The sequence below is a fragment of the Pezoporus occidentalis genome, unplaced genomic scaffold (genome assembly GCF_034315485.1).
Source record: "Pezoporus occidentalis ecotype Australia unplaced genomic scaffold, CSIRO_AGI_Poc_V1 ctg34, whole genome shotgun sequence".
Classification (NCBI taxonomy): Eukaryota; Metazoa; Chordata; class Aves; order Psittaciformes; family Psittacidae; genus Pezoporus; species Pezoporus occidentalis.
This window is the reverse complement of record NW_026915376.1, coordinates 5,384,533-5,410,817: the sequence shown is the minus strand read 5'-3', so window position 1 is coordinate 5,410,817 and position 26,285 is coordinate 5,384,533. Positions and strand designations below refer to the sequence as shown.

General features: G+C 38.1%; 2 protein-coding genes across 6 annotated transcripts in view; one reads left to right on the top strand and one right to left on the bottom strand.

Annotated features, from left to right (window-relative positions):
• Nucleotides 1-11,238, top strand: part of BTBD9 (BTB domain containing 9) — a 193,906-nt gene extending 182,668 nt beyond the window's left edge. The window contains exon 10 of the mRNA XM_062629664.1: nucleotides 10,973-11,238. Within this exon, the coding sequence (XP_062485648.1) occupies nucleotides 10,973-11,006 (34 nt within the window). The 3' untranslated portion in view covers nucleotides 11,007-11,238. The remainder of the gene's footprint in view (nucleotides 1-10,972) is intronic.
• The window catches only part of ZFAND3 (zinc finger AN1-type containing 3), a 146,122-nt gene continuing 128,684 nt past the window's right edge, over nucleotides 8,848-26,285 (bottom strand). For all 5 annotated transcript variants that reach the window (XM_062629672.1, XM_062629671.1, XM_062629669.1 and 2 more), the window contains one exon: nucleotides 8,848-9,241. In XM_062629672.1, the coding sequence (XP_062485656.1) occupies nucleotides 9,087-9,241 (155 nt within the window). In that variant the 3' untranslated portion in view covers nucleotides 8,848-9,086. The remainder of the gene's footprint in view (nucleotides 9,242-26,285) is intronic.

The window sequence follows — 26,285 nt, the reverse complement described above, 5'->3', positions numbered from 1 at the left end:
CTGGCTGAAGTGAGCAAGTCACTTTATCGTTGGGGATTTTTTAAACTGAAGACTTTACCTGGCAGCTCTGAATTAGCATGCTGATGAATTCTGTGCAGGAAGAGTTTACACAGGTTCCTTGGAGGAATTTAATAGTTTAGCTTTCTATGTTTTTCTGTATTTAGCAGATCAACCCCTTAGCTATATGTTCTAAAATAAAGGATAAAATTAGGCATTCTAATACTTAATGCTTACATTATTCTCATATGCTTTGAAGTAGCAGTTATCTAGGAAGGGAATTATACAGTACCCACAAACTGTAGTTAACAGTTAGTTACACTCTCAAACAGAAAATTATACCAAGAAATCCATAAACAGGAAGAACAGCAAGGGTCAGACTGTCTTACTGTGAAGAATTACATGGTGGGGGAAGCCTAGTGCCTTTTGTGCTTTCTGCTTTATGCCAGTCTCAGCTTCCATGGTGCTGAGAAATCAGACATTTAGTGTTGTATTCAAAACACATGAATTCTACTTCAGTACATTTTACACAAAACTGTGTAATCCTTCTAGTAGCTATTTAGCTCTGCCTGGTATGTTTGATCGTCAGACTGTGCTCAAAATAAATGATCCTCCTTGCCTTTACTCTAGAAAGGTGCTGAATGTTGACCAAGGAAAACTGATCTATACTGATGTTAAATGACTGAATCAAGGATGGTGTGAAATAAATGGTTAAAGGCTGCATTAATCTTTCTGTCTTACTGGATGTATGCAAACTGCATAGGGCCCAACACTTTTCAGTTCCTGTGGAGTGATTCAAGTGTCATAGATTGTTGAATTTCCTCTCTTACCTTTCTGCTATCAGTCAGCCAAAGGCTGACAAAAGAAGGCCACCCCAAAAAGCACAATTCAATCACAGATCAGCACTTTCTTGTTTAATATGTTACATCTCTTTATAAACAATTTTATCGTTTTGCACAACAAACATGGTTAGAAAGAGCAGGTACAATATACAACTTGATTGCCTTCAGGGACTCATGGATGCTAGGTTCTGTGAATCCTGAGATCTTTCAGGTCTTGGGATAACAGTGCAGCTGCTGAGCCAGTGGACGACTTGCACATGAATGCATCTGAGGCAGTGTAAATGGCTTTACCTTTATAATTCAGACTGAGACCAGCAAAGGCAAGGAACTGGCTGAGATTTATGCAAGAAGTTTTCTATGTTAATCTACCTGTTTCAGTAGTGTGTAACTGCTAAGAATTATCTTCATGAAGCTTGATGTAAAGAAACCTACAGTATCAACTACATGCTAAGAACGTTAAATCAATCAGCCTGATTGATAAACATTTAGCTTTACTTGGCAAGTGAGCGATAGCTTTGTATTTTATCCACAGAATAACAACACTGGGTTAACAACAGAAAGAAAGAATTAGAGGTAGAACATTAGAATTAGAGGTTTTTTTTATTCTTGGTCTGGATGGGTATTCAGTACCTGTACAGGTACTACTGAATGCTGCTTGCATCTCTAGTGGCTGTAGTATCAAGTTAGCTTTAAGGTTCCTTTTATTGAGAAGGTCTACAGTCTAAGAGTGATGAAGAAGGGGTTTAAACTGAAAGTACATGTTGTTTGCTCTACTGTATTAAGACAGGTGTAGGAATTTAATATACTAAACAGCAACAGTCTTTCAACACTTATTTTCATTACAGATGGAAACAGCTGCTGGCAATATAAGCCTCAGTACCTTTGGATGTGAGCATCTCTACTGTTACATTGTCAGCACATTCTCTTGTCTTTGAACATGACGATTTGGGAGGGGAGGCAGTGTAGTTAATGAGGGAGAATTTGCAAAAGAGGTGATGGAGAAACCCAAAAGGGGATGCTGGAGGACCCTACAGCAATTTCTGCAGAGAAACCAGGGAGTAGAGAAATTAAGGTGTGCATGGGCGCCAGAACATAAGCTGACAGAGGTACTGGATAACAAGTTTCAAATAGCATTTATTTCCCTGCTCCCACTAATTTAGCAGGAATTCCTGTCTCAGACAGAGGCAAAGTATTGCTATTAAGGTGGCAGCTGGAGTATGGTCAGCATCACCTAGCATGCACACTTCAGAGTTCTATGCCCCGAGGACAGCATGACACATGTAATTATAAAATATCTGTAATCCAACTGCGAGCATTCAAACTTCTCAGCTGTTAAGGGTGACTATTTTTAACAGAATTGTAAATGAGTATAACGGTGCTTCCAGGACTAAGTCTGTAGTAGTTGGTAATGATTAAACTACAGCTACTATTAAACAGGCAAATTGAGATACTGGGACATGCTACATTTCCCCAGAAGACAAACCAGGCAAGAACTGATTATATGAATATGAGGCAGCAGAAAGCGACAACTGGTTTTAGCCCAGCAGCCTAATTCTGCTTCAGCCACTTGATATTCCAGGAGGTAGGGCTGTGTGTCCAGGTGCGGAAAGGTCTATTTGGAACTATTATTTTTGAGACAACCTGAGACCAAATAGTCAAAACCAGAAAGTAAAAAAAAAAAGGCATGCAGTGTGACTTGAAGATAGCTATAGACTTTGTAACTAACAGCTGCTTACCTGATTAGTATTTTAATCTATATAAACATGGGGGAAATGAGGAGGAAAGTCTGCATGTAGACAGCATAAAGGTGACACCTCTGGCTGCACATGATGTACTATCCCAAAGGAGCAGGCTTCACGCAAAGCTGGTAATGGTAGATCTGTTTAAACCTTCTCAGGGAGCCATTATTTTAAAATGTGGTTAAGTGATTAACTTAAAATTTAACTTATTCTTGGAGCTCATTGTCTTCCCCAAGCTGCTGTTAGATGTGGTATGTCAAAAGAGAGTTTTCAGAAACCGGTCAAACTAAATTTTTCAGGAATCTAAAGCAAATGTAGCATACCTTAAACACTGCAGGAGAAGGAAGGAAAAAAAATAGACAAATTATTGCTGAATGAAGAATGAACTCTGAATTTAGCTTAACTAGTAGAGGCTCAGTTTCTCTTCACCCTCCTCTAAGAGTCTTTCATTTTTATTTCTTTGCTCCACTGAAGAGATGAAAGTAAGGATGTTAACAATGAGCCTTTCATTCAGCTTTCTTAATGCAGAAGTACTGATCATGCAGGCTGGCCTTTCAAAGGATGATACAATGCTATGCTTTTCTGTTTTTAAGGATTGCTACTTACTTTGCTTCAAAGAGACCCCAAACAATTTGAGAGGAGAAGGAAACCCCAACATTTTCAAATGTTCTGAGAACCCTAAAAAGAGGGTGTTGCATTTCTGATCCAGAGGTACATCCTGAAGTGTTTACAACTCTAGTGAGAATAGGGTTCTCCATCCTCCCCGAGCATGCTTGGTAGAGGGAAGTGACTTCTGCAGCTGAAAAAAGAATAAAAGGAACTAAACAACAAGGAAAGAGGGGGTGCTATCTTCTGTCCTCATGTGTGAAGGGAGAGCCGACAGGCAAGAGTAAGTCTCTATAATTTTATTCTCATTACTTACACAGTCACTGCACCGTGCTACAAGTTATTAACTCACAGCATCCTATTGCATGTTATTAGCTTTGCACAAACTTAGCAGAAAGGAACATTCTGCTTACTGTTAAACCATTGCCATTAACACTTGCTACTATCTGAAGAACAAATCCCTGTTAGAGGATGCAGTAATCTTTAAAAACTATATATAAATTTCAGTTATCTTTTCCTACTGCTTCAGATGCATGTGCTAAATTTGAAATAATTTACAGTTAGTCTTATAAAGTTCTGCTTGTTTTTCTTCCAAAGAAAATAGCAGCATATTGCAAAATAGGAAGGTCCTGTAGCAAAATATGTAGTTATTACTAAATAATCCATCAAAAACGGTTTCCAATTAGACAGTCCTGTTTCATTTCTTTGCATGGAACGTATGTTGCAGAATTGACTCAAACTCTACACAGGTATATTCACAAAGATAAAGCAAAACAGTTTTCTGTAGTACGGAGTCAAAAAAGTTGGTGCTGTTTGGCAAGTAAATATTTGTGTCTTTCTTTACCATTTTATGATCTGATCTGAGCTGACTTGAAGAGGAAGGTGGATATGATCACTAAGCACTTGTCAATTTGCATTCTCTGCTTTCTGCTTTCACACCTTCTTTCCTCCTGACTCAACTTCAGATTGGAAGATGAGGTATGCAGAGTTTATGGGAAGGTGTATGTGAACAATATCACAGAACTGAAGTTCAAACAACCCACAGCCGCCTAACATCCAGAACAAGTAAATCAAGTCTGCATTAATTTTCAGTTAATTGAAGAAACAGTGTATCACTGTAGTAAAATATACGAGGTCATCACTTCTACTTGCAAGAACAAAGTTTATGCCTTTTTTTTTTCCTTCCTGTAGTGAGTACTGAAAAGCCAAAAAGAACAACATTCACGTGGAACTACTTTCAAATGCCCAGTTACACATGCTGATTGCCTCAACAAAGAAAGAAAAATCAATCAAGACTAGGAAGAGAAAGAAAAGAATGTCCTTATCACTAATGTATTTGATAACTGTTATTTAAGAGTGACTCTTTCCAGCAGCATTAAAGGTTGTTCTCCTGGAAAAGCTGCTGATAGTGAGAGACAGTCCACTCCTGCACAAGTTCACCATGTCAAGTGTGCATTGTGAATACTTCTTAGCAGTTTTCCAGTGTGTTCGTGTAGCAAAGCATGTACAGTCTCAGCTAAGGATAAGATTATGAACTGGTTACACAGGGCCTGTATTCTCATACAGCAGATCCTGCCCCATCAGCCTTTGCGTTGAACCATGATTTTCTACATGCTTACATTACTTTTTGTTCTGTGTGCAGAATCCTAACAAGGTATTTAAGTGATGAAATAAACATCTCCTGCCAGTAAATACAGTTCATTGTAAGTAAAGTAGTGTTGTCTCTAAACGTTGCCATTAGTTTTCTAGGTACAAAAGTTCTCAGGAGCATACAAATTTATTTCCAGCATGCATTGCCCACAATCTCATTGTGACATTAAGAGATTACTTTTGATTAGGCCATCTCTTTGCTGTTGTGCTAATGACTGACAATTTCAGTAACTACACTACAACAAAGAGAATGTTAATTCATTTGTCTGGGCACCTAACTGTGTACACATCAACTGTGAGCATAGGTGCCGTCAATTATTCCACTGGTGCATTTCTTGAGTATAAAACCTCTATTTTTATGACGCTGTTAGCATCAGTTTTCTTCCCTGGTGAGTCTTTGTACTGAAATAGTTATTGTAAGATTTTAAAAAAAGTGCTTTTATCCTTTAGAGATTTATATCTAAGCTATAGCATAGTCACAGAAGGAACTGCTATGATTGTAGAATGAACTAAACACCACTAGTACAAAGTTTATATAAACAGGACATTGTGTTCACGAGGCCAGGAGACTACAGTTTATCCAAGAGAAGAAAGCCATGCAAAATTCAAGTTTTGAATGTATTTATCACCTTCCATGGAGTAGATAAAAGAGTTTAATATTACTTTCAGACTGCTATAATTGCACCGGGACTCTGCTCACGGTGTTGCCTCTGCACTACTGAAGAGGAGTTCATGTTCCCAGATACTTCAGTTTAGTTACATTGGTTCTCATTGAAGACACTAAACTGCTTCAAAACAGAAACCAGTGCAGGTAAGGACAGGCACTGGCATAGCAACCTTCATGGCAGTTCTTGCTCTTTTTTGAAGCCTTGGCTCACACCCAGCTATAGGCCTGAAACTTGATGCAAAGGCACAGTTGTTTTACGTAACTTACCTTTACTTAACACAGCCATCTTGTTCAAGAATCACAGTTTTATAACTGAAAATCCCACATGTATTTGAGGGGAAAAAAAAAGAAGTGTGCATGTATCCCATGAATCAGGGCCCAATTTCAATACCCAACAATTTTCAAAATTGTTTTTAAATAATTACTGTGATATTCTCTCTCCCTCTAATACAGTCCTTTAATGAGCCTTGTATTTCTAGCATCTAAATGATTAAGAAACAACAGTTATTCCCCTACTTATCCATTATTAATACAGCCCATTATGATTTGCAGTATAGCTACTCTAGATGAAGTTGTCAAAATGGATGAAAGAACATTTAAGACATTAAAACCCTGATGCCAATGATATAGTGTACAGTATGCATCAAATGAAAACAGTTAATTCGATTACTATATCTAACCTCAAAATGAAATCGACCAAATTGGCTACTGTAGATTTAGTCAGATTAGCTTACAAAATAAATTACTAAACCTGAACCCAGCAGAAAGATTACTTTCCTCTTCCAAACTGGCAGAAAATACTGTCCACCTTCATCAGCTGTAAATTCAGTCTGAAGTTAGTGACCTAATGTGCGTATTTTCCCCATTTGTATTTCTTAAATAAACCTGCAGGAGAAAATGTGCAAAATAGCAAGACCTGTTGGAATAGGCAGAAAGGAATTCAAACTTTAATCTGATTGGTTTAATTTTTTTAGCATGAGGAAAAAGAATAAAGTTACAAGATCCTTTTAATATTTTCACAACGTTAAACTAAAACTGAGCTCTAGGCTACATGTGTAAGTAAATCTAGAACACAAAAGGGTTAAATAAGATCTTCTTTCAAGATACAAGAACTTAAGCTTTCTTTTACGTTTAACAAACTTCACAGAACAGATACTGCAAAGGAACAACCCCCTCCCCAACTTTTTGTTTAAAGTGAACATTGTCCATAATTTACATGAACTTTTAAGTAGTGTTCTCTCAAGAGCCACCTTGAAACCATCTGTGCACTTGTAATGAGATTAAAGAGAGTATTAAGGAGGAACAAAATAGCATCTTCAGTATTAATGCAGAAAAGTCTTATGTGTCAATCAGAATGCCCATCAAATGCTATGGTAGGATTTTGTAGGAAAAGAAAGTGCTTATCACAGCAGCCTCCAAAATCCATGTTTGCTTAAACTCCTCATGGCAAATGTAAATAATATCCTTGGACAGTCCCTCTCACGAAGACCACTGCCTGAAAATGCAGCACATTAGGGAAGATTTTGGTGCTGGTTTTATCTTCTTGACTAACATCAATAGTAAGAAACCAGCTTGCCATCTGGATAGTTTGTATTTTATAATGATATGATGGGGCACTTCTGATTTGCTCCATGGTTAATTAACAATAATGCAGTCAGATGCTGAGTGTGTGTGGAGATGCAAATACATAATCTTTTTATTTAAATTAGTTGTCTCCTTGTTAAATGCTCCTAGCTGGCTACCAAAGTAGCAATCTGATTTGGCCTATAAGGAGTTAATTACCTGTAACAAGTAGAATGGAAGACGACTCATCCAAGCTTACTCCCAAAACTCTGGGGTTTTTCCAAGTGATACATTACTTCACCCCTCTGATGTTTTATACCTGACCAGGATTTGAAGATGAGATGAAATCTTTCCCTCCCTCAGGTTTTCTTACATATTTACCTGATTGTTAACACCTTACTAATAGGCTGAGAAGCTGAATTCATTCAGGATTAAGCTGCGCCACACCAGTACAAATCCTTTTTACCTGCATAAACCCTGTGTGCAGCAGATGTGCCAATGACAGTATTTGCTTTTTTGTTTCCAAACTGACAAGACTGGTGCAATTCAGTTCAGCTCAGCTCAATGTGACATACTGTAATATAGAACCATAGGTCTAACCAAATCCAAAACATTCTACTCCATGTAATGCTTTCCACATTCACTTGCTATACTTGCTTTGCAATAGATGCGGGCAGAGATTTTCATGAGCGCGTTCAGCTGCATAGAAAGAAGGCTGATGGAGCCCACTTGATTATCTCATTGACACTCTGGAAGCGAGGAACACGAACTCAGTCTGATAAAGGATGTTTTACCGGTTGTTCCCCAATACTGTTACTGAATTCTGTTTGCTACAAAATGTCCTTTTTTTCCCCCCAGTATATAAGTCTAGCTACAGAAAGTCAGTCTGTAGAATCCAGCCATGGCTACTGTGCTGTGAATTAGCCTTATTTGATCAATTATCAGATACCTGCACTTAGCAAAAGGCAAACAAGAGCCAATCAGGTTTTGGCCAGTGGGAATGGCTGCACTGCTCAAGGTATGTGGAATCTGTTCACACAACTCATACTATCACTGTGGATGCCATGTAAAAAGTATGCACCATTTACTGCTCTGGGATGGAGTTGGCTTTATAGTGAGATCATAATTTAACTGAGAAGAAAGAAAAAAACCACCACCACCAACAAAAAAAAACAAACAAAAAAACCCCCAAACAAAAAAATAAACCACGAAAAAAAAAGCAAACAAAAAAAAACCCCAAACCAAAAAAAAAAAAAAAAAACAACACCCCCCCCCCAAAAAAAAACAAACAGAAAAAAAACCAAACAAACAAAAAAAACCCCAAACAACCCTGATAGGTTATTTATAGTAAGATAGATATAAAAAATTTTATAAGAATCTCTGTCCCCCTTTCTTTTTGGCTTCCTGGGAAGAACCAGAAAGATGTTCCTACCCCCAACAGAATCCCTGATGCTGGTGACACTGCCTAACTCAAAAGCCACACGCGATGAAGGCACGAGTGACCAGTCAGGTCTTCTGGGCTTAGGCAGCTGCAATTGCTGCTCCTAGTAGTATTTCACCTCCTCAGGATTCACTAGCAGTGAAGAGGTGAAAGGCTGCACATTAAACAGTTTGTCCGAAAGCCATGTGCATAGCAAACTTTTACACCAGCTTCTATACAACTATTTGTTTTAACTCTGCAGCTGGAATGTTTCCAGCATAAGGCTTTTAGAGTGACTCCAGCAATAACAGAAGCCTTTGGATTTTTCTTGTTTTGTTTAAATCCACTAGCCATGCTCAAAAATAGTATTTCTTCATGTTTTATTTTTATACGGTGGCTAGCAGGCACCTTAGTAACCAGCCAGAAATCAATTTCAACCACCATCAACCCCTAAACTACAGTACCAGGACAGCTGGCTAAAGAAAGGAAACTGATTGGCTGTAGTCTGAAACTTGCCTAGTACAAGGTGTCTGGCTGACTTTGTCCTAAATAAGGCTAACATTAGTGAACTAAGAGAACAGCATTTGGTTGCAGTCTTGCACTCAGGAACATCCTTCGCCAATGCGTTGGCAAGATCTCCCTACTTTCCGATCCAGTTTCACCATTTTCATAATGGCTTCCTCACGCCCACGTCCCATGTGGTCAAATGTGCAGTCATGCTGTTCAGGCAGGCGATGTAACATACAGAACACATAACCTACCATGGAAAGGGAGAAGAAAAAAAAACACAGTTAGGGACTTGGTTAAAGTGGCAGAATCTTACCTGAATCAGAAATGAAGGATTACTTACCAGGGGATCACTCAGTTCTCAGAAATTAATGACAGCTTTAAGTTTTTACTTACCTATCTTCCTTACAGGGTATTAATAATCATCTGATTACTTACTGCATTTTCTTGAGTATTTATTAACATAGTACCAAAGCTCAAGTCATACTAGCTTTGGGTTTGTTTTTTTTAACGTTGTCTCACAGAGGAAGTGCCCCAAATCACCTAATGTAGGTATGCACACACAGTAACAAAGCTAATTTTGCAAAAAGAAAAAGCTAATCACCTTCTCTGAAATCTTTTCTACTTTATTTGCAGCTGGCTGTCATTTCTGAAATTCATGCCTATGGTATTGTGGGTTGAGCTCGCGAGCAGACATTCCAGTTAGATCTGTTAAATGTAAGCACCTTGCTTTCTCCTTACTGCCAGCACCCCAAGTTGGCAGTAACTGCAGGAAAGTTCATGGCTCCACTGCTATGCCAGATTTCAGAAGCTTCTCTTCATGAACTGTTCTGACACTAACCACAGGGGGTGAGCAGGCGTTTGACACAGGGACATGTCCTGCCGCATCATCTTGCTCTGTAGCTGAAAAGACGAAGGTTACTGTCTCTTTGTCTAAAGCTAGTCAATATTATTCAGTTTTCCAGGGAGCACATGACTCAGAAACACATGTAAATACTTCTTCCTACAGGTGAGGAGGGAATCTTCTGTACCCACCCCTTTCAAGTCTACAAAGAAAATAAACTTTTTTTCTTATTTGTCCCTAACTCTTTATAACAGTAAAGAAACTGCCTCAAATTTCCTGCCTCTAAAGTGAATGTTACATAGCGGTAAGTAGTATTAAGATGATATAGTAGGAGAAAAAGTCACACAATTACAAGGCTCATGTAGTCCACCATACATGAAAACAAGTATGATATTGCCTATGCTGCAATATTTTTCCTGCCCGACGGTGCAAGGAACATCACTCTGTCTCTCACTGAATGCTTTACATTACTGCTGCTCCTTGAATGCTCAGAGGATATTAAAACCACAAAACGTTGATTTTTGAGATGGAAAAAGGATAAAAATAAGTGAATAATTGAGAGTGTGATTGTTTGTGCATAACACACACACACACACACACATCTATATATATAAAAATGTGTGTTATGTCTTTTAAGCTCCTGTACTATAAAACATCAATTGTGAGAGACAGCAACAGGCTACCTTTATGTTAGTGTGATTGTTAAGAAACAGAAAAGGAGAGAGTATCACACATGGAATTATTAAAGAAAAAAGAAAAAAAAAAGTGAAGAAAAAATTATTTATCTTTGCTCTGTGTTTCAACAGCACCAGCTGTGAAAAGCCATGGCTATTATCTGTGTCTGGCTTTGAAACCCATTATTAGTAACAAAGCAAAAAAAAAAGACAGGTTTTCTTCATTGGTATATGCTACTCAGAAATATGGATGGAAGGATGCAGACTGAATTGACAGATATCTCACCCTTGTGATCATTGCTTCCACTTCAATCTCAATCTGGATCATACCACACACTCCAATATCACAAATAAATATCTTTCTTGAGGTGCCCAAAATTCAAGGTCTCTTTGTTAAAATGAAAACATCCTTGGACTATGGCTTCAATACTGAACAGGCATTTCACTCAGTTCTCTCTTACAGAAAGCATGGAGTGAAGACTTCCCTTATTTCTTGAAATAAAACTTCAAATTACTGAACCAGCATCCACTACAGGCACAAGAATACATAAATACCTGACTAGATGAGTTCAAAAATAAAGTTCTTCGTCTTATCTGCAATGGACGTGTAAGAACAGATGCAGGAAACCCTGTGGATATGGATTGTGCTGAAGTTGTTTCAGACCACTGTAGGTAAAAACTGGTTTTAAATCCTGATGCTTTTACATATCCTCTCCACATGGTTAACAAGTGTATGTATAAATGCTATTTAATGTTACATAAAAGAGCTCTTGGACATGTGTACAGTGTTCTACATAGATTCAGCAAGACAATTACAGTATCACAGTATGCTAGAGATTGGAAGGGACCTCGAAAGATCATCTAGTCCAATCCCCCTGCTGGAGCAGGAACACCTAGATAATGTTACACAGGAATGTGTCCAGGCGGGTTTTGAATGTCTCCAGGGAAGGAGACTCCACAACCTCCCTGGGCAGCCTGTTCCAGTGTTCCGTCACCCTCACTGAGAGGAAGTTTCTTCTCACGTTTAAGTGGAACCTCTTGTGTTCCAGTTTGTACCCATTACCCCTTGTCCTATCATTGTTTGCCACTGAGTAGAGCCTGGCTCCATCCTCGTGACACTCCCCCTTTATATATTTATAGACACTAATAAGGTCACCCCTCAGTCTCCTCTTCTCCAAACTATAGAGACCCAGCTCCCTCAGTCTTTCCTCATAAGGGAGATGCTCCACTCCCTTAATCATCTTTGTTGCCCTGCGCTGGACTCTCTCCAGCAGGTCCCTGTCCTTCTTGAACTGAGGGGCCCAGAACTGGACACAATATTCCAGATGGGGTCTCACCAGGGCAGAGTAGAGGGGAAGGAGGACCTCTCTCGACCTACTAACCACCCCCCTTCTAATACACCCCAGGATGCCATTGGCCTTCTTGGTCACAAGGGCACAGTGTTGGCTCATGGTCATCCTGTTGTCCACTAGGACCCCCAGGTCCCTCTCCCCTACACTGCTCTCTAGCAGGTCGTTTCCCAACCTATACTGGAACCTGGGGTTGTTCCTGCCCAGATGCAGGACTCTACACTCTCCCTTGTTATATTTCATCAAGTTATTCCCTGCCCAACTCTCCAGCCTGTCCAGGTCTCGCTGGATGGCAGTACAGCCTTCTGGCGTGTCAGCCACTCCTCCCAGCTTAGTGTCATCAGCAAACTTGCTGATAGTACACTCAATTCCCTCATCTAAATCGTTGATGAATATATTAAATAAATAATAAATAATATATTAAATAAATATTAAATAATACCGGTCCCAGTACTGACCCTTGAGGCACTCCACTAGTTACAGGTCTAATAACAAAATAAATATACAACATGATTCATCACTTTCAATTGCCCATCTCTTCACCTTCTACAAAGCTTCCTGGCTTCTGTAGACCCGTATAACTTCATGGTGTTCCTTTCCACTGACACTCCCCCCCCCCCCCCGCCAGTACATTCTATTCTGTGCTTTCCCATAGCTTCATGTCTTTTTTTAACACATTTTAGTTCTTAAGGAGCACCTGTTTTAATGTAGGAAAATCTGTGGCATTTGCTGTATTTATTCCAGATTAAACATTTTTTTTTCTCTGTTTGTCAATTATGTACTTATGCGTTCTTGAACAGCATTTCAGTAACTGTCCACAAAGAATGCCATGTGATGTTCATTTTCCCAGACAACAGAAAAAGTATTTCTGAATTCAGCAACTAAGTAATCTAAAACTGCTATTCATGTATCTGCTAATTAGAACTGGTAATACCTAATGGAAGAGTATCTAAGCAGATTTTGAACAATACTAAAATAGTTTTGCATATATTGGGCTGTTCTTATGGAGGGGGTTTATTCTCTTTGCAATGCAGATCTTCTGCAAGTCTCACTTGCAAAAAAAGACTTCAGATCTTTAGTCCCAAAATCGCTCCAAATGCCAAAGTCACTTTAAAGATTGAAAACTTGTATTTTTGTAGGTTTTATTTTAAATTTAAAGGACTTGAATATTGCTATATAGTAGCTAATTGAGTAACAGCAGTTCTGATTAACTCAGAATGGATATATTCAGTTAAGTTATTCCTGCTGTATTCACTCCTTGCTTCTTCACTGGTCTGGAAATCAGAGTGGACATTCTGTGGTCTGCACGTGCACAAGCACTTGATGTTGTATCCAGACCATCAGTTTTTACAACAGTTATATTATTAAATTACGTGCACTGGGGCAGTAGGCCAATATATGTACTTCTGTTTTGTTCCTTAAAGCCAATGCATATTTAGAGGTCAAACTTTTCTCCTGAGAACTCTGCTTTTATGGTTATACAGCAAGTTAGATAAATGAACTCTTGCGTGTATTTACAGTCAAGTTTGTTATGGGAAGATATCAAATACAGGTTGTCTTCCCTAAAGGGTTTTACTGCAGAAATGCTTCTTTTAGCACACTGTATCTAGAAGACAAAATAAATAACATTATGCTAGGGGAAAGAGCATGGGAAAAGGGAATCCACCTGCCAGCTAAAGTTAGTTTCCCTAGTCATCAACCAAAAATATGCCAGACATCTACTCCAAGCATTGATTATTTCAGTCCAGTAAATGTAATAATACATCTCACACCATTGCAATTGTTGTTCTCTGATGTTAGAAGTAAACTATGAATCACGTACTCCTCAGGCCTGTAATGCAAACTTCTTGGAAATTTCCATTCTGAAGTATCATCTCAAAACCTCTGAGCTCCTCTAAGCACCCAGAAACTACTGCACGATTTATCATCAAAAATTCACTTCCATTTTATCACTAGAACATAAATGGCTAAAGCCATAAAGCACCGTACTATCTCTGCTTTACTTGTACCCATAAAGATGAGTCATTCAGAGGAAGTCTAAGATCACACACAAGCAACTGTAAGGTTGCTTTCATCATTCCTGAGGAATCTATTGAGAAAAGGCAATTGGAGAAGACAGAAAACAAAATAATCTTCCATTTTCAAGACCAGAAAATACCACAGACCTACAGTTTGCTGTGTGTGAGTGATGATGAAAAACAACTGCATTTTCCTTATTCCATTCAAGAGCACTGGATAGATGGGAGTATGGAATGACAATAAGCAAATATTTTAGCTAAAACCTACATTTAATTCTTAACTTTGTCTTAAAATTCTGAAACCAGTAAGCTACTAAATTACCAATAAAAGGGTATGCGAAGCATCAGAAACAATTCAACTAAATGGCATAATAATCCACAACCCAAATGCCAAATTGTGATTTTGGAGGATCCCTGTTTTTTTTTTAAATTTCTTTTTGTCTCTTTCTTAACAGGAAGTGGTCCATGTGGTTCCATGTTTCTGGAACATGGCACAAATGCCCAATAATTGGATTAGTGCAAACTACTGATGGGAAAGCACAGTGGCACTGGTGGGACTGCTCCAGCGGATGTCCTTGGGCAGGTATGGAGTCCCAGACTCCTCTGATGTACTGCTGGAGAACATCACACTGTTACTTTAAAATATATAATAAATATAAAGATCCCTGTTATGTGAATTGCACTGTGATAGAAAGGAAGCTCCCTTTTCTCCCACCCTGAGATTCTGGTCCTTATAGATAAGACATTCAGAAAGCTGCTAAAAGATGACAGATTTGTTTGGTTGGTTTGTGAACATGTTTTGAAAAGTGACTTGAAAACTTTCGAAAGTTTCCCTATTTGAAACATCTTGATGTATATTATCTAAAAAGCAGTTGCATGTTACCACAATTACCCTGATAGTCAACATATTCATACTTTTGATTTTTAAGACTAGTGAGCACGTCTGGACTTTGCCATATAATGATCATGTCATATGGCTTATACAGCAGTTTTGTCTGCTGAAGAAAACTGAACCTTTCTTATGCAGAGGTACATTTTTGCATTTATAAAAGCTAAGCCATTCAAATATCATTGTTGAAATGAAAAGACAAAGCCCTTCATTACCAAGTACCATCAATCATCTTAATTGTCCAAGCTAGACAATTATGTTTTCACTGCATGCATGAACTGCTCTAAAAGTTTAGCTTTATGTACTGCAGTGACCTCTCCTGATACATTCAAAGAAGCTCCCATTGGTAGGTAAAAGAAAGTGAAGTCAGTATTACAATAAAAAAATCAGAGCTTCTGACACTTCAGAATCTTCTTACCTGCCCACTAGTACTGCTATTTATCATTTTCATTGTGGCAAAATTGCCAGGATTTGCAGCTTCTGCCATTTCCAGATTTTTCATTTTATTTAATAAACAATTTCTGTTTGTATAGATCCCCTATACCAAGCCTATTCAAAGTAGCCTTGATAATGACATACACTTGTTCCTGTGCAGAATTTTGTTCTGTGTACTTTCACTTCCTCATGTACTTCACAAGAAATTTTACCTTTCTGAGTAATTTGAAATGCTAATCAACAGAGGTTCAAACAGAACTTAACAGCACCTTGCAACCTCAAGAGATGAAGGTGCTACAAAAATTGTCCCCCAAAGGTGTATTACTAAACAAGGTATGTGTGAGTTTATATGTGGATTTCTGTGCAAGAACAGACTTCAACATATCTTTAAAAGGTGAATATATCTATAAAACATCATAGAACACAGCACAAGCAGGCAGATTAGCCAGCAGAGAAGATCAGCCCATGCCATGATAACGTGCTGCTGCAGCACTGTTCAGAATAACGGGGCATCATTCAACAAAGTACCTAGTAATCCCCAAAACAACACTTACACATCTCCCCCATCCCTTCCAATTGTGAAGATAATGTAATGTGTGGTAAATGATACTAACAACAAAGCTATTTAAAAAGTGTGGGAGGGAAACAGTTTTTCAAGACATGATATAGGAAGAAATGAATGTAAAGAGTAGAACAAACAGCTACCAAGGTACAATACTTGTAGATTGAGTACCTCAGAAAATACTTGCTCTCTGGATTTCAATATAATCAATCAGCTTGCTCCCCTGGTATTTTGGATACTGTTCAAAAAGAACATCCAGCAATGGAAGGACTATAGTCCAGCCTAGCAAAACTGCCAGTGCAGTTTACATGCACTGCTATTTTGCATACAAATATTCTAGCGTGCTGGTATCTTGCCATTCTCCCTCTAGACAGCTCCATTCTTGCATAAACTCTAATTATCTCTTCTCTCTCTGCTGTGGGGAATGCTCTGCATTGGCATTGTCAGCTTTCATAACACAACTCGGGGAACATTCAGTTTTACTGACATTTTCTATAAAACCAAACCAAATCCCAACAAGCTGAACAACAACCTTTTGGAAATAAGCAAACTAAACTATTCTCCTGTTTCCCCTTTTCAGCTTTGCAAAATGTCATCAACTTCGATTAAGTGCTAAGTAGTTTGGAATAACTTGGCTAGAAATCTTGTCATTCATTCCCAAGGGAAAAAAAGGAGTAAGCCACATTATGGTGAAGCTTTTTAACCAAATAGATGTATTTATTAAAACTTAAAAAAAAACCCATAGCTGAGACAAGTCTTTCTATCATTTCCATTCCAAGAAAAGTGGATGGGGAATGTTAACCTCTAGGTGCTCAAACTTAGAAGTCTCTAAATATTAATGTACAGTACCTTAAAAGTTGCCCTCTCAAGGCATTTCAGTTCTAACATTCCTTCACAAACAGCACAGTTGCAGCAGATTCACAAAATGCACCGTAGAAAGAAATGTACTTTTCTTATTATTTTTCTAGTCATTTGCTATGGTCACTGCAACTTGCCCGTCAATATTTTCTTCTTTATATAGAGTGTCTAAACTTACTTATACTACTAAAATTATCAATAACGGAATCAAAAAGAGGAAAAGAAAAGCAGTGGTATAAGACACATTAAAATGTTTCTTTAAATCTGCTATCCTGTTCCCAGGACTGGACATGCCCTTGGGACTTCCAGCCTGCTCTGAAATCAGTCAGAATCTCAGGTTTCATGGTAGGAACACACAGCTCTGTTACATCTCTGACGCTACATAAAATTTTATGTCTGAGAGTCAGGATGCTTCAGAGATGCTGCAGATTCATTCTGTAATTCTACTATAGGGTTTATGCTTAGGAGAAAAGAAGGGAACAACAATATTTTTCTCTCCATGCTCTATTTTGCTGTCTACCACAAACAGTGTAAAGCAGTTATGTATGAGCAGGCATTAGAGACAAAAAAGCTATTAGTGAAAAAACTGCCCAGGAAATGAATGGAAAAAGTTATATACAAAATAAAGATGATACCATCTTCATCCTGTAACAGCCACTGAACAGGTGTGGTTAAAAGATTCTGCAAAAATTCTTTAGACTGCAAGGCAAGACTTTGTATTTCCAAGTTCAGCCACGTATAATCTGTGTTTCAAAGGTTTTTCTCTCTATTTTCTTGAAGATCATTAGCCTGGGAAGCTGCTTTAGGGAGCACAAAAGAGATGTGGTTTTGCACTGTGGAGACTCTGCAAACAAACTATGTTTTATCCCTATTTGTGCTATCCCTATTTCACATTCACTCTGCTATTTATCTTACTACTTGCACAGAAAGCTGTCAAACTGTTTTTTCCTACATTAAATGTGACACAAATCTTGAACAGAGAATCTGTATCACTTGAGGGCAGAGCACATACTGATTTTTTAGGTTTTTTTTTTTGAATCAACAATCCTCAAGGAGGTTCTACATAAGACACTATTGTATTCCTTGACTTTAGAACTAAGAAGAACTCAAAAGAAACAGTCTCCTCCTGTTTCTTTGAAGACAGTGTATTTGGAATGGGAAAAAATTAAGATATGGCAGTGTCCTAGGTTCAAGTTCTGGTTTTGCTTTAGTAGATACCAACTCCACAAAAGGAGGGGGCCTCATCAGGAACAGAACTGAGGTTTTCAGGAAATTATTTCTGAATTTCAAAGAGCCCGCAATTGAACAAAGTGATACAGACAGCAAACTTAATTGCTTTGTAATAGAAATAAAAAGAATAATAATAAAATAAAAGTTGTAGAAGCATTCAAAATTTGCTGTGGGCCAGGCCTTACTAAGTACTGCAGGTCTCAGTCAGGATCATACCACAGTTTCGCCATGTACCACAAAATAAATGGGGTTAAATCTTCTGGTTTGGACCAAATAATTTTCTTGCTCTACAGAACACATGCACACAAGAGTTTATCACAACTTCTTCACCCCACTCTAGATCCAGGAGTTAAGGCCAACATCTATCAGAGACAGTCTAATGCAGCAACCCAGGTACACGATTACTTCCATGGGCATAGCATGCAATCAATACTCACTTTTAAACTGCTTTATACCTCAGAAGTCACTAACCTACACATTTCATATGCAGACTCTCCTTCCAACTTTATACACTGTCCTCATAAGTTGCAGCCCACAGCAGTCAGGCAAGAGCAGTAGTTGAGACACTACAAGCTGACTTACTAGCTAGCACAGCTGGTGAAACACCTGTGGAACTGGGGTATGATCCCAGTTCATCTATGCTTATAGATGCACATTCACAGAAATTAACATTTTAATGTCACATGATTTCTCAATATAACTGAAACAAAAGTTAATTTAACAAGAGATTAAAAAAACTAAAAATAAAACTAAAACAAAAGCCCCACCACCAAAAAACACTCAACCAATTTTGCTCCCAACAACTTGCAGCATCAATAGTGGTGCCAGAGGGTGAACACCAGTGTACAACTAACTTGAGGGAGAGGAAAAGCTAGGTTCAAAGGGGAAAATTTAGACTTTAAGTAGGTGAAAAGTGTTTGCTTTTTTGAATAATCATGTGATCTTGTAACGTTATATTCAGGAGAAATTAATATTACCACTACACTTGTGAAAGAAATGTTCACTGCCATGTTTGCAGGGCTGAGAACATACTGAAACAACACTGCATCTCCCACATTGTTCTCAGTTTCACAAGGTTATATCCCGTAGGATGTGAGGGAATGAATCCAAAGGACAGGACATGCTGTAATAAAGCAGAATTATGCCAAAAATGTAGTGCCCAAGTATTTGTTTCCTACCCAGGACATTTAGATTTGAGTAGTGTGAAATCTTAGAAAAAGTCTCTTGAGAAAGGGCAGGTGGACGACAGAGCCATCCTAACACCAATGCAGGGGCCCTGTGCAGTGTTTGACATTTTTAAAAGAACAAGGTATTAGTACTTCTAGAATTCTGTCTACACCAGGGCCACCTGAGCTAATACACTTCTGCCAAAAGCTGAGGATTTAATTAAAAGCCCAAGTGTACCCAGCAACTTAATTAAAATAGCAAGCAATACTGAGTGATTCAATAATGTATGTGTATCATTTTGTTTAGCCCAATGAAAATGCATGAAAGATAAAGCTACTAATAAAGAACTGGAATGAATAATGAAAGTCTATACCAACATACTGTACGTGTTGTATTAATTCTGTTCTCCTGAATCCTGCATGTATTTTGACTTTGAATCACCACATGCTGAATATGACTCCAAGTCTGCCTTTCGGTATATTTCCTGAATTGTATTATTTATGTCTTGAGTTTAAATAGCTTTCTAGAGGTTGCAGTGTATTGATCCACAGTCTGACATCAGCTAGGCTTGCCGGTCACATCACTGGAGAGAAGCAGCTCTCTTAAACCTAAATGAAATTTATTTTATATCATTATCCCCTATTTATACCTTATGTCCAGGGTCTCTTAGATTACACATTCTGCTCCACACAAGCTTTCTATTCCTGTGACTTCTTGCAATCTATGTCAAGAGTAATTCTTCTTCTAACCAAAGGGAAACTGAGCTCCATTCAGAGCTCTACTTATCCCATATTTATACCATGAAGGAAAATAAACACTTATACCTACACTTCCATTCTTCCCCTTTAGTTTGTGTGTGAACCAGCTGCAGTTCCTGAAAAAAAATCCTGACTTTTTGAGGTAAATTTTGACAATTCTTTTCCATACCCATTTTGTCCTCCCAGTTCTGATGCAGCAATTGGTGTGACGTTTTTCTTCTAGGTCTTCCTATGAAGAATTTATATTTTCACCAACAAAATTTACTGGGCATCATTCCACCCTACCTAAGCCTTACTTGATGACCAGTTTACCTAACTTATAATGTTCTTTTGGGGTTTGTCAGATTATTATGCCATGTTTTTGGGCCTTCTCTGTTTACTTCAAACATCAAGCATATTAGTAAAATCAGTACATACTTGCAAAGCTATTTGTTAACATATGGACAAATGTGTTTGATTCACTTTGATGGGGAATGCAGTATCTAGGCAGTACCTCTCCTTTTGAGAACAAACTGCTCCAGCCTTCTGCCAATCAGCAGGAGCTTTCTAAGCACACAGCCCTGGAGAAGCTTTAACATTTTGACTTCAAATCAAATCCTGTGAGACCGGATAAATAAGAACACTGTAAAGAAAGAACTTTGATTAGTAAAGGCAGAGCTTCTTTAACCTTCAAAAATGTTTCCTTGAACGTCAGGCAGGTAGGTAGCTATTATCTTCATTTTCTGATACAAAGCAAATTTCTTCCCTAAAGGTACTGAAAGAGACAGAATTAGAAATAAGATAGTCTTAGCTAGGGCATGCATCTCTTGTGTATGCAAGACAATTAAAAACTGCATCTTCAACTGTTCAACTAATGTGGCTTTCTTAGCGTATATTCTCCTTTCTTCTTTAACCACAGTACAGGCATGTATGAAAGAAGAGACCAAATGCAGCACACCAACAAAATGCTTATTTTTTCACTCATACTATAGTATAGAACCTGAAGGGTACATCAGTAGTGTAAAAATAAAACTTCTTTTTTTTGGTTTGTTTTTAAAAGGAACATGCTAACTTGTTCTATTTAAGGAGAACTTGAGGACTTGAGAGACCAACTGACCATTTCAATAACACGTACTGATTGGGACTGAAGAAGGTAACTAACAGGCACACTATACATCACTGAATCAGGAGAATCGCCTGCTGCAGAACTTAAGTAGCATAGTGGAAGAAATCAGAATCAGCACATGCAGTAAGAAAGCCACACTAGTTGAACAAGCTGAGGGAGTATACTAGAGCCTTTTCAAACTATTTCATGATTCCTAATTACAAGCAGACCATGAACTCTATTTACACTTTCAAAGCTGTGGACAGATTTTCTAAAGCCTAGGCACTAAAGTGTTTTTTTCTGGGTCCTACCCTTGAAGCCCGTGAGTCACCAATTAGTCACCTGCTTTTAATTTCCAGAATTTTCAGAATACATACTACCCAGGCAGACCAACACTAGTTAACAGCGCATATTCCCTATCAAATTACAATATTGGGATAAAACCTTTATAAAACAAAACAAAAACGCCTTCCAGTTTTAAGCCAACCTTCAATAGTTTTCCTTTTTTTAACACTTAACAGGAGTGTAAGCTTGTAAGCTAAGCTGCAAGCATTACTGGAATGGCTGAATGCCTGAGGCAAAACACCTATTCTGGTAGCAACTATCTTAGGACAACAGTCAACAGAAGGCAGCTGAATATGGTACATCTTAAGGCCTGGCAGGAAGACTTGCCAGAATTACAGTATGCAACCAGTTGCTAAGAGGATTTTTCTTTTAATACTTCTTCTTGAACTGGTTGACCCAATCTCCAGAAGCAGTGCATATATTTAATGTTAATCAATCGAAGTACATATGTTATACCAACATATATTCATGTCCTGAAGACATTTTGGTTTGTACCAGAAAAACCTTACCCATCTAGAACGTAAACTGACCAGCACCATTACAAATTCTTCTCCAGAGAAAAAGGTTCCATGGAAATGGAACCACAATTTAATATTTTACCAAGATTTAAAAGAAACATTAGTGTCAATACATGTTGGACTACTATGTACAAAAATTGTGCAGTTGTCAAGAGCTTTTATTTTTAGTTCCTTATCTATTCCAAATTTGTTTCTTTCTTCCTGTCCTTCTTAAGATAATTTCTAAGTTAACTGAGTAAATCAAATCATTCCAAATTTATTTTGGCACAATCCAAACAAATGCCTCATCTCCTGTGTTTATGAACAAGCAGCTCTGTTATACAAGTTAAGAATCTGCAGTTGTTTTTCTTCCACTTGTTTTATGACTGTTTTACAGTGAGACTTACCTGTCTACAGTTATCTGTAGAAACGGTACAGTCTCTTTTGTGGGGCCACATTTTGTTTCTGGTAGCTACCAAAAATGCTTGATATGAGTCTGTTCTTTTTTCCTCTTACCCCTCTGCTTAGCAGAAGACCAGAAGTGATGGACACTTCAAAAAATCCCAAGAAAAGTATTCCACCAGGTTGTTACAGATTTATACAGAATTAAATTAAAAACAGGAATGTAGAAAAATAAGCAGAGTAACATACCAGAAAACTCTTTTTTTATACTACTCAGCTACGCTTATGAGTCCGTGTGAGTCTATATATATATATAGATATATATATACACACACATATATATATGCATATGTAGACATGAGAAAAGTTTCTGAAGTGGTTTAGAAGGCAAGTTTACAAAATATTTCAAAAAGGTTTTGCTCCTGTCCCTGCTAAAATGAAAGATTTTTACAACTTGTTTATAATGCTTTCTCACAGTGGTTGGATCTCCTTTAATCTGCGTTTACTCATCAATGTTTTAAAAGCCCCTTCCACTGTTAATTATATAGAGACAGACAGATAATTTGGCAAGTACTAAATTATTTTTAGAAGGCATCAGACTTAAGTCAGGAGTTGGTTTAGGATTTGGTAGGGAATTCTGTAAGAGATGTAATGCCACTTTGTTATTAATGTTGTTCTAGTGCAAGATAAATGTATTCCCCATGGCTTTATTCCCTCATTACCTTAAGGTCAGCTTTCCTCTGAGCTACTTTTTTCAAGCCACCATTTTATCAAGACAATCTTACCCACTTTGATCACATCTTGATGAGGCATTTCACCAAGTTCTAATACAAGTTTAAGATGAGATTTATCCTGTTTGCATTAAAGTCATATTCAACACCATCACAGAGACACCCAGCACATTGTACACTGTGAAGACTAAAATCTGTCCTCTTTCTGGAGACATGCTTTAGTAGTTAGATCTAAATCACAATGAGCAGTGGACAGTGATCCATGTGCATAAAGTTATATCCACATAAAACTTCCAGCTAGATAGGAAGGAAAGTTATGCCCTTATAAAGGAGGAGTCTGTGATGTACCCCAAGTGTACTGAGCCATCATCCCACACATTCAGCGCAGCAAGGCACCACTCTGGCTAACCAGCAAAGTGAGACTCTCATTTCCTGACTGAAAGTCTTACTGCTGTAGAAGCTACTTGTGAACGTGCATCCCTTCAAATCCAGGAAGGGACAAACACCAATACTTGCCAACATCTCACAAGAAAAAACAGCAAACCAACATGTTTTGCCTTCACCCATGCCTGAGGTTAGTATCTACTGCAGAGTCTCCTCCAAAAGCAGCGGTGAACACAGAACTGTTCAAGTCAGTCTGTATTCTGGGAAATTATAACTTGCTACAACATAACCTTGGCCAGTAAAACTCCAAGAAAATATTTCTTGTCCACACAGGCAAGAAATAGGGCTAATGAGTGTTTGTTCAGCTTGCACAACAACTGAGCAGTTAGGTCTGATCAAACTGGAAGGTTTCAACTTCTTCCCATCCTATTTAGCATCTACTGTGGCCAAAGAACATGAAAATCTTGAGATTCCTATCTGAGAAACACACAAACAAATCAACAACATCTTTCTAAGGCACTGCTAGTGAAAACTAAGGCTTGACTTACTTCTAGGGCCCATTATCTTGGCCACCCCACTGACTGTCAAGAGTTCTGGACAGATGGACTTCAAGCTACAGACGTGTCCATTAGGATGTTGCCTACAAACGAGAAACTATTCTACATAACAGATACTGAAGAGCTGGTATACTGTACTGATTTTTTTCTGACTGGGACTGTATCTAACACGACATGCAAGAAAATCCTTTACTGATCCTCTAGAATATCCTCATGCACCTTATGCAATTCCAACAATATTTAAAGAACTTCTGTGTTGGCTTTACACAGCAAGTGATACCAGAACTATTTGCTGTAAAATATAAGCCTCTGCCATAAAATTAAGCTATCCTTTCTGTGCAAATAATTTCTGTGTCTTAGAAGTTTAAAGTTCATTGTCTTTTAAAAACGCACAAGTTGACAAGATGCATATTGCTATTGAGCAGGACAAGGCCCATAGGTTTACCATATTATTTGCAAATAATCAACCTGTCTTTTTCTAAAACACCCTTCCAGAACTCTATGTTATATAGCTATCGTCACTCTCAAATTCACTCCCCTCATTTTAGACAAAGCTCTAGTACCACCTGCTATCCTATCACTGAACTGACAACATAATTTTCAGATCAAGGATCACTGGCAATTGATTTTGGACTGCTTGCACTTCCAGCAGAAATACTGTAATAGAATGGAACTTGAAGAATAAGATTCTTGCAAGCTCCTGATTATATAACTGCCTACTAAATCTAATATTAAATAAATACATTATTTCAATACAACCATTATCCACCAGAAGACACTAAACTGTTGAAAGGCCCACCCAAAAGCAGAGAACATCGCTGCCTGGAAAACATGCCTAGTGTAACTGTCATCTAGAAACGCTTCACAGGAAGACAGTTTTGTTCTAGCAGTGTTGATTTAAAGGTTATCCAGTCAGAGGCACAAAATGGGAATTCATTTTAAAATTTCTCTTTCTCACTGAAGCTTGCAAAGTGCATCAGCAATTAACAAGTCCTATCACTTCTCCCAGTTCGCTGTGTGAAGAGGCTCAGAACTCGTCTTACAAATTGCTCTTTTGAAGATCAAAGAGAAGCTGAATTTGTCTGTGTGTGCGCTGGATGAGTATGTAATTTACTGGAACTTTCAGAGGAGGCTTGGCAGCACGCTTGTTTGACAGCCCCAGGGCACAGGATTCAGGGGAGCTCTGTGACTCTTCTCTTCCGAGTTCCTTCCTTGGCTTTAATTGGCACCACATTAGAAATTAATGAAAATGACATCCTCTGTTCTTCCTGCTCCAGGCACAGAATGCTAGAAAAAGGCCCATCACAATTCATAACACATCCAATTTATATAGCAATGGCTCTTAAGCATTATTTATGAGATGTGAATTTCTTGTCAGCAGTTAATAACTTGTATGAAGCAGAAGCAGAACGAAAAAGATCTTGAGAGTGTGTATGTGTTTGTGTATGAAAATACACACATTTTCTACATCTGAAAAATTTCTGTGTTCAAAGAACCCTTGCTGGTTTCTTTTTTTGTTTTTCAATTTCTGGTGAATTGTCTTCTTTCATGACAAAGCCCTGCAGAACTGTCAGATCTGTCTAAAATTCCATGTACTGTCAAAGGAACAAGCTCAGCAGCATCACCTCTCTACACCTGTCTAGGACAGGTCCTACAGGAGACAACAGAGCCAACACAGCAGTCTCTCCAAAATATCTCTGAATTTGGGATAAAGAAGTAGACTACTCTGTCCCCTTTTAAAAAGGTTGTGCCCTGCTGGACAAGTCCCAGCTACGCTGGAGTAATATTTGCAGGTATATCTATATTAAAACATTGTCCAGCAGGTATAAATTTCTCTTTCCACTATGTCTCTCTAAAAATCCCACTGGAAGAGACGCCAAAACAAAAGGAGACGATTTCCAGGACTTTTAACATTGAGGCAAGATGATGTGTAATAGCAAACAATAAAACTGCTATTATGTGGAGTTAATCTAGATTTTAAAAACGGTGTTTCAGACGCATCTTTGGAATAACATCATATTTCTGTGGTTAATCCTTTTTCCTTACATCCAAGCAAAACACACACATTTGTCCTTCTAAAGTTCGTGTCTGCCTTTTTATCGATTCTGACTGTCAGCATTTATTTTAACGCTTAAAGTTGAGGGGGTTTTCTACTTTTTTTCCATTGCTTCAGTTAAGGAATAAAATGCCAAGAATTTAATAGCAGTGGTAGAAAGTCCAGATCAAAAAATGTTCTACCTTGGCCATTGCTTTTGAAGGATATACAGGCTTGTTCTACACCAGCTGATTGTATTTCCAACTTTTTCAATTAAATACACATTGTTACCAGTGCTTCACATTATGACAAAAAGGATAACCTGATCACATGCGGATTTAGAAAACATTTTAAATTAATGAGAATTTTAACACATTTATTCTGGCCTGTTTCCCTTCATCCCCTCCCCAGGGTTTCTGAGCTGGCTTGTCATTCATGACCTACAGCAACCTAGTTTTACAGATAGCAGGGGCAA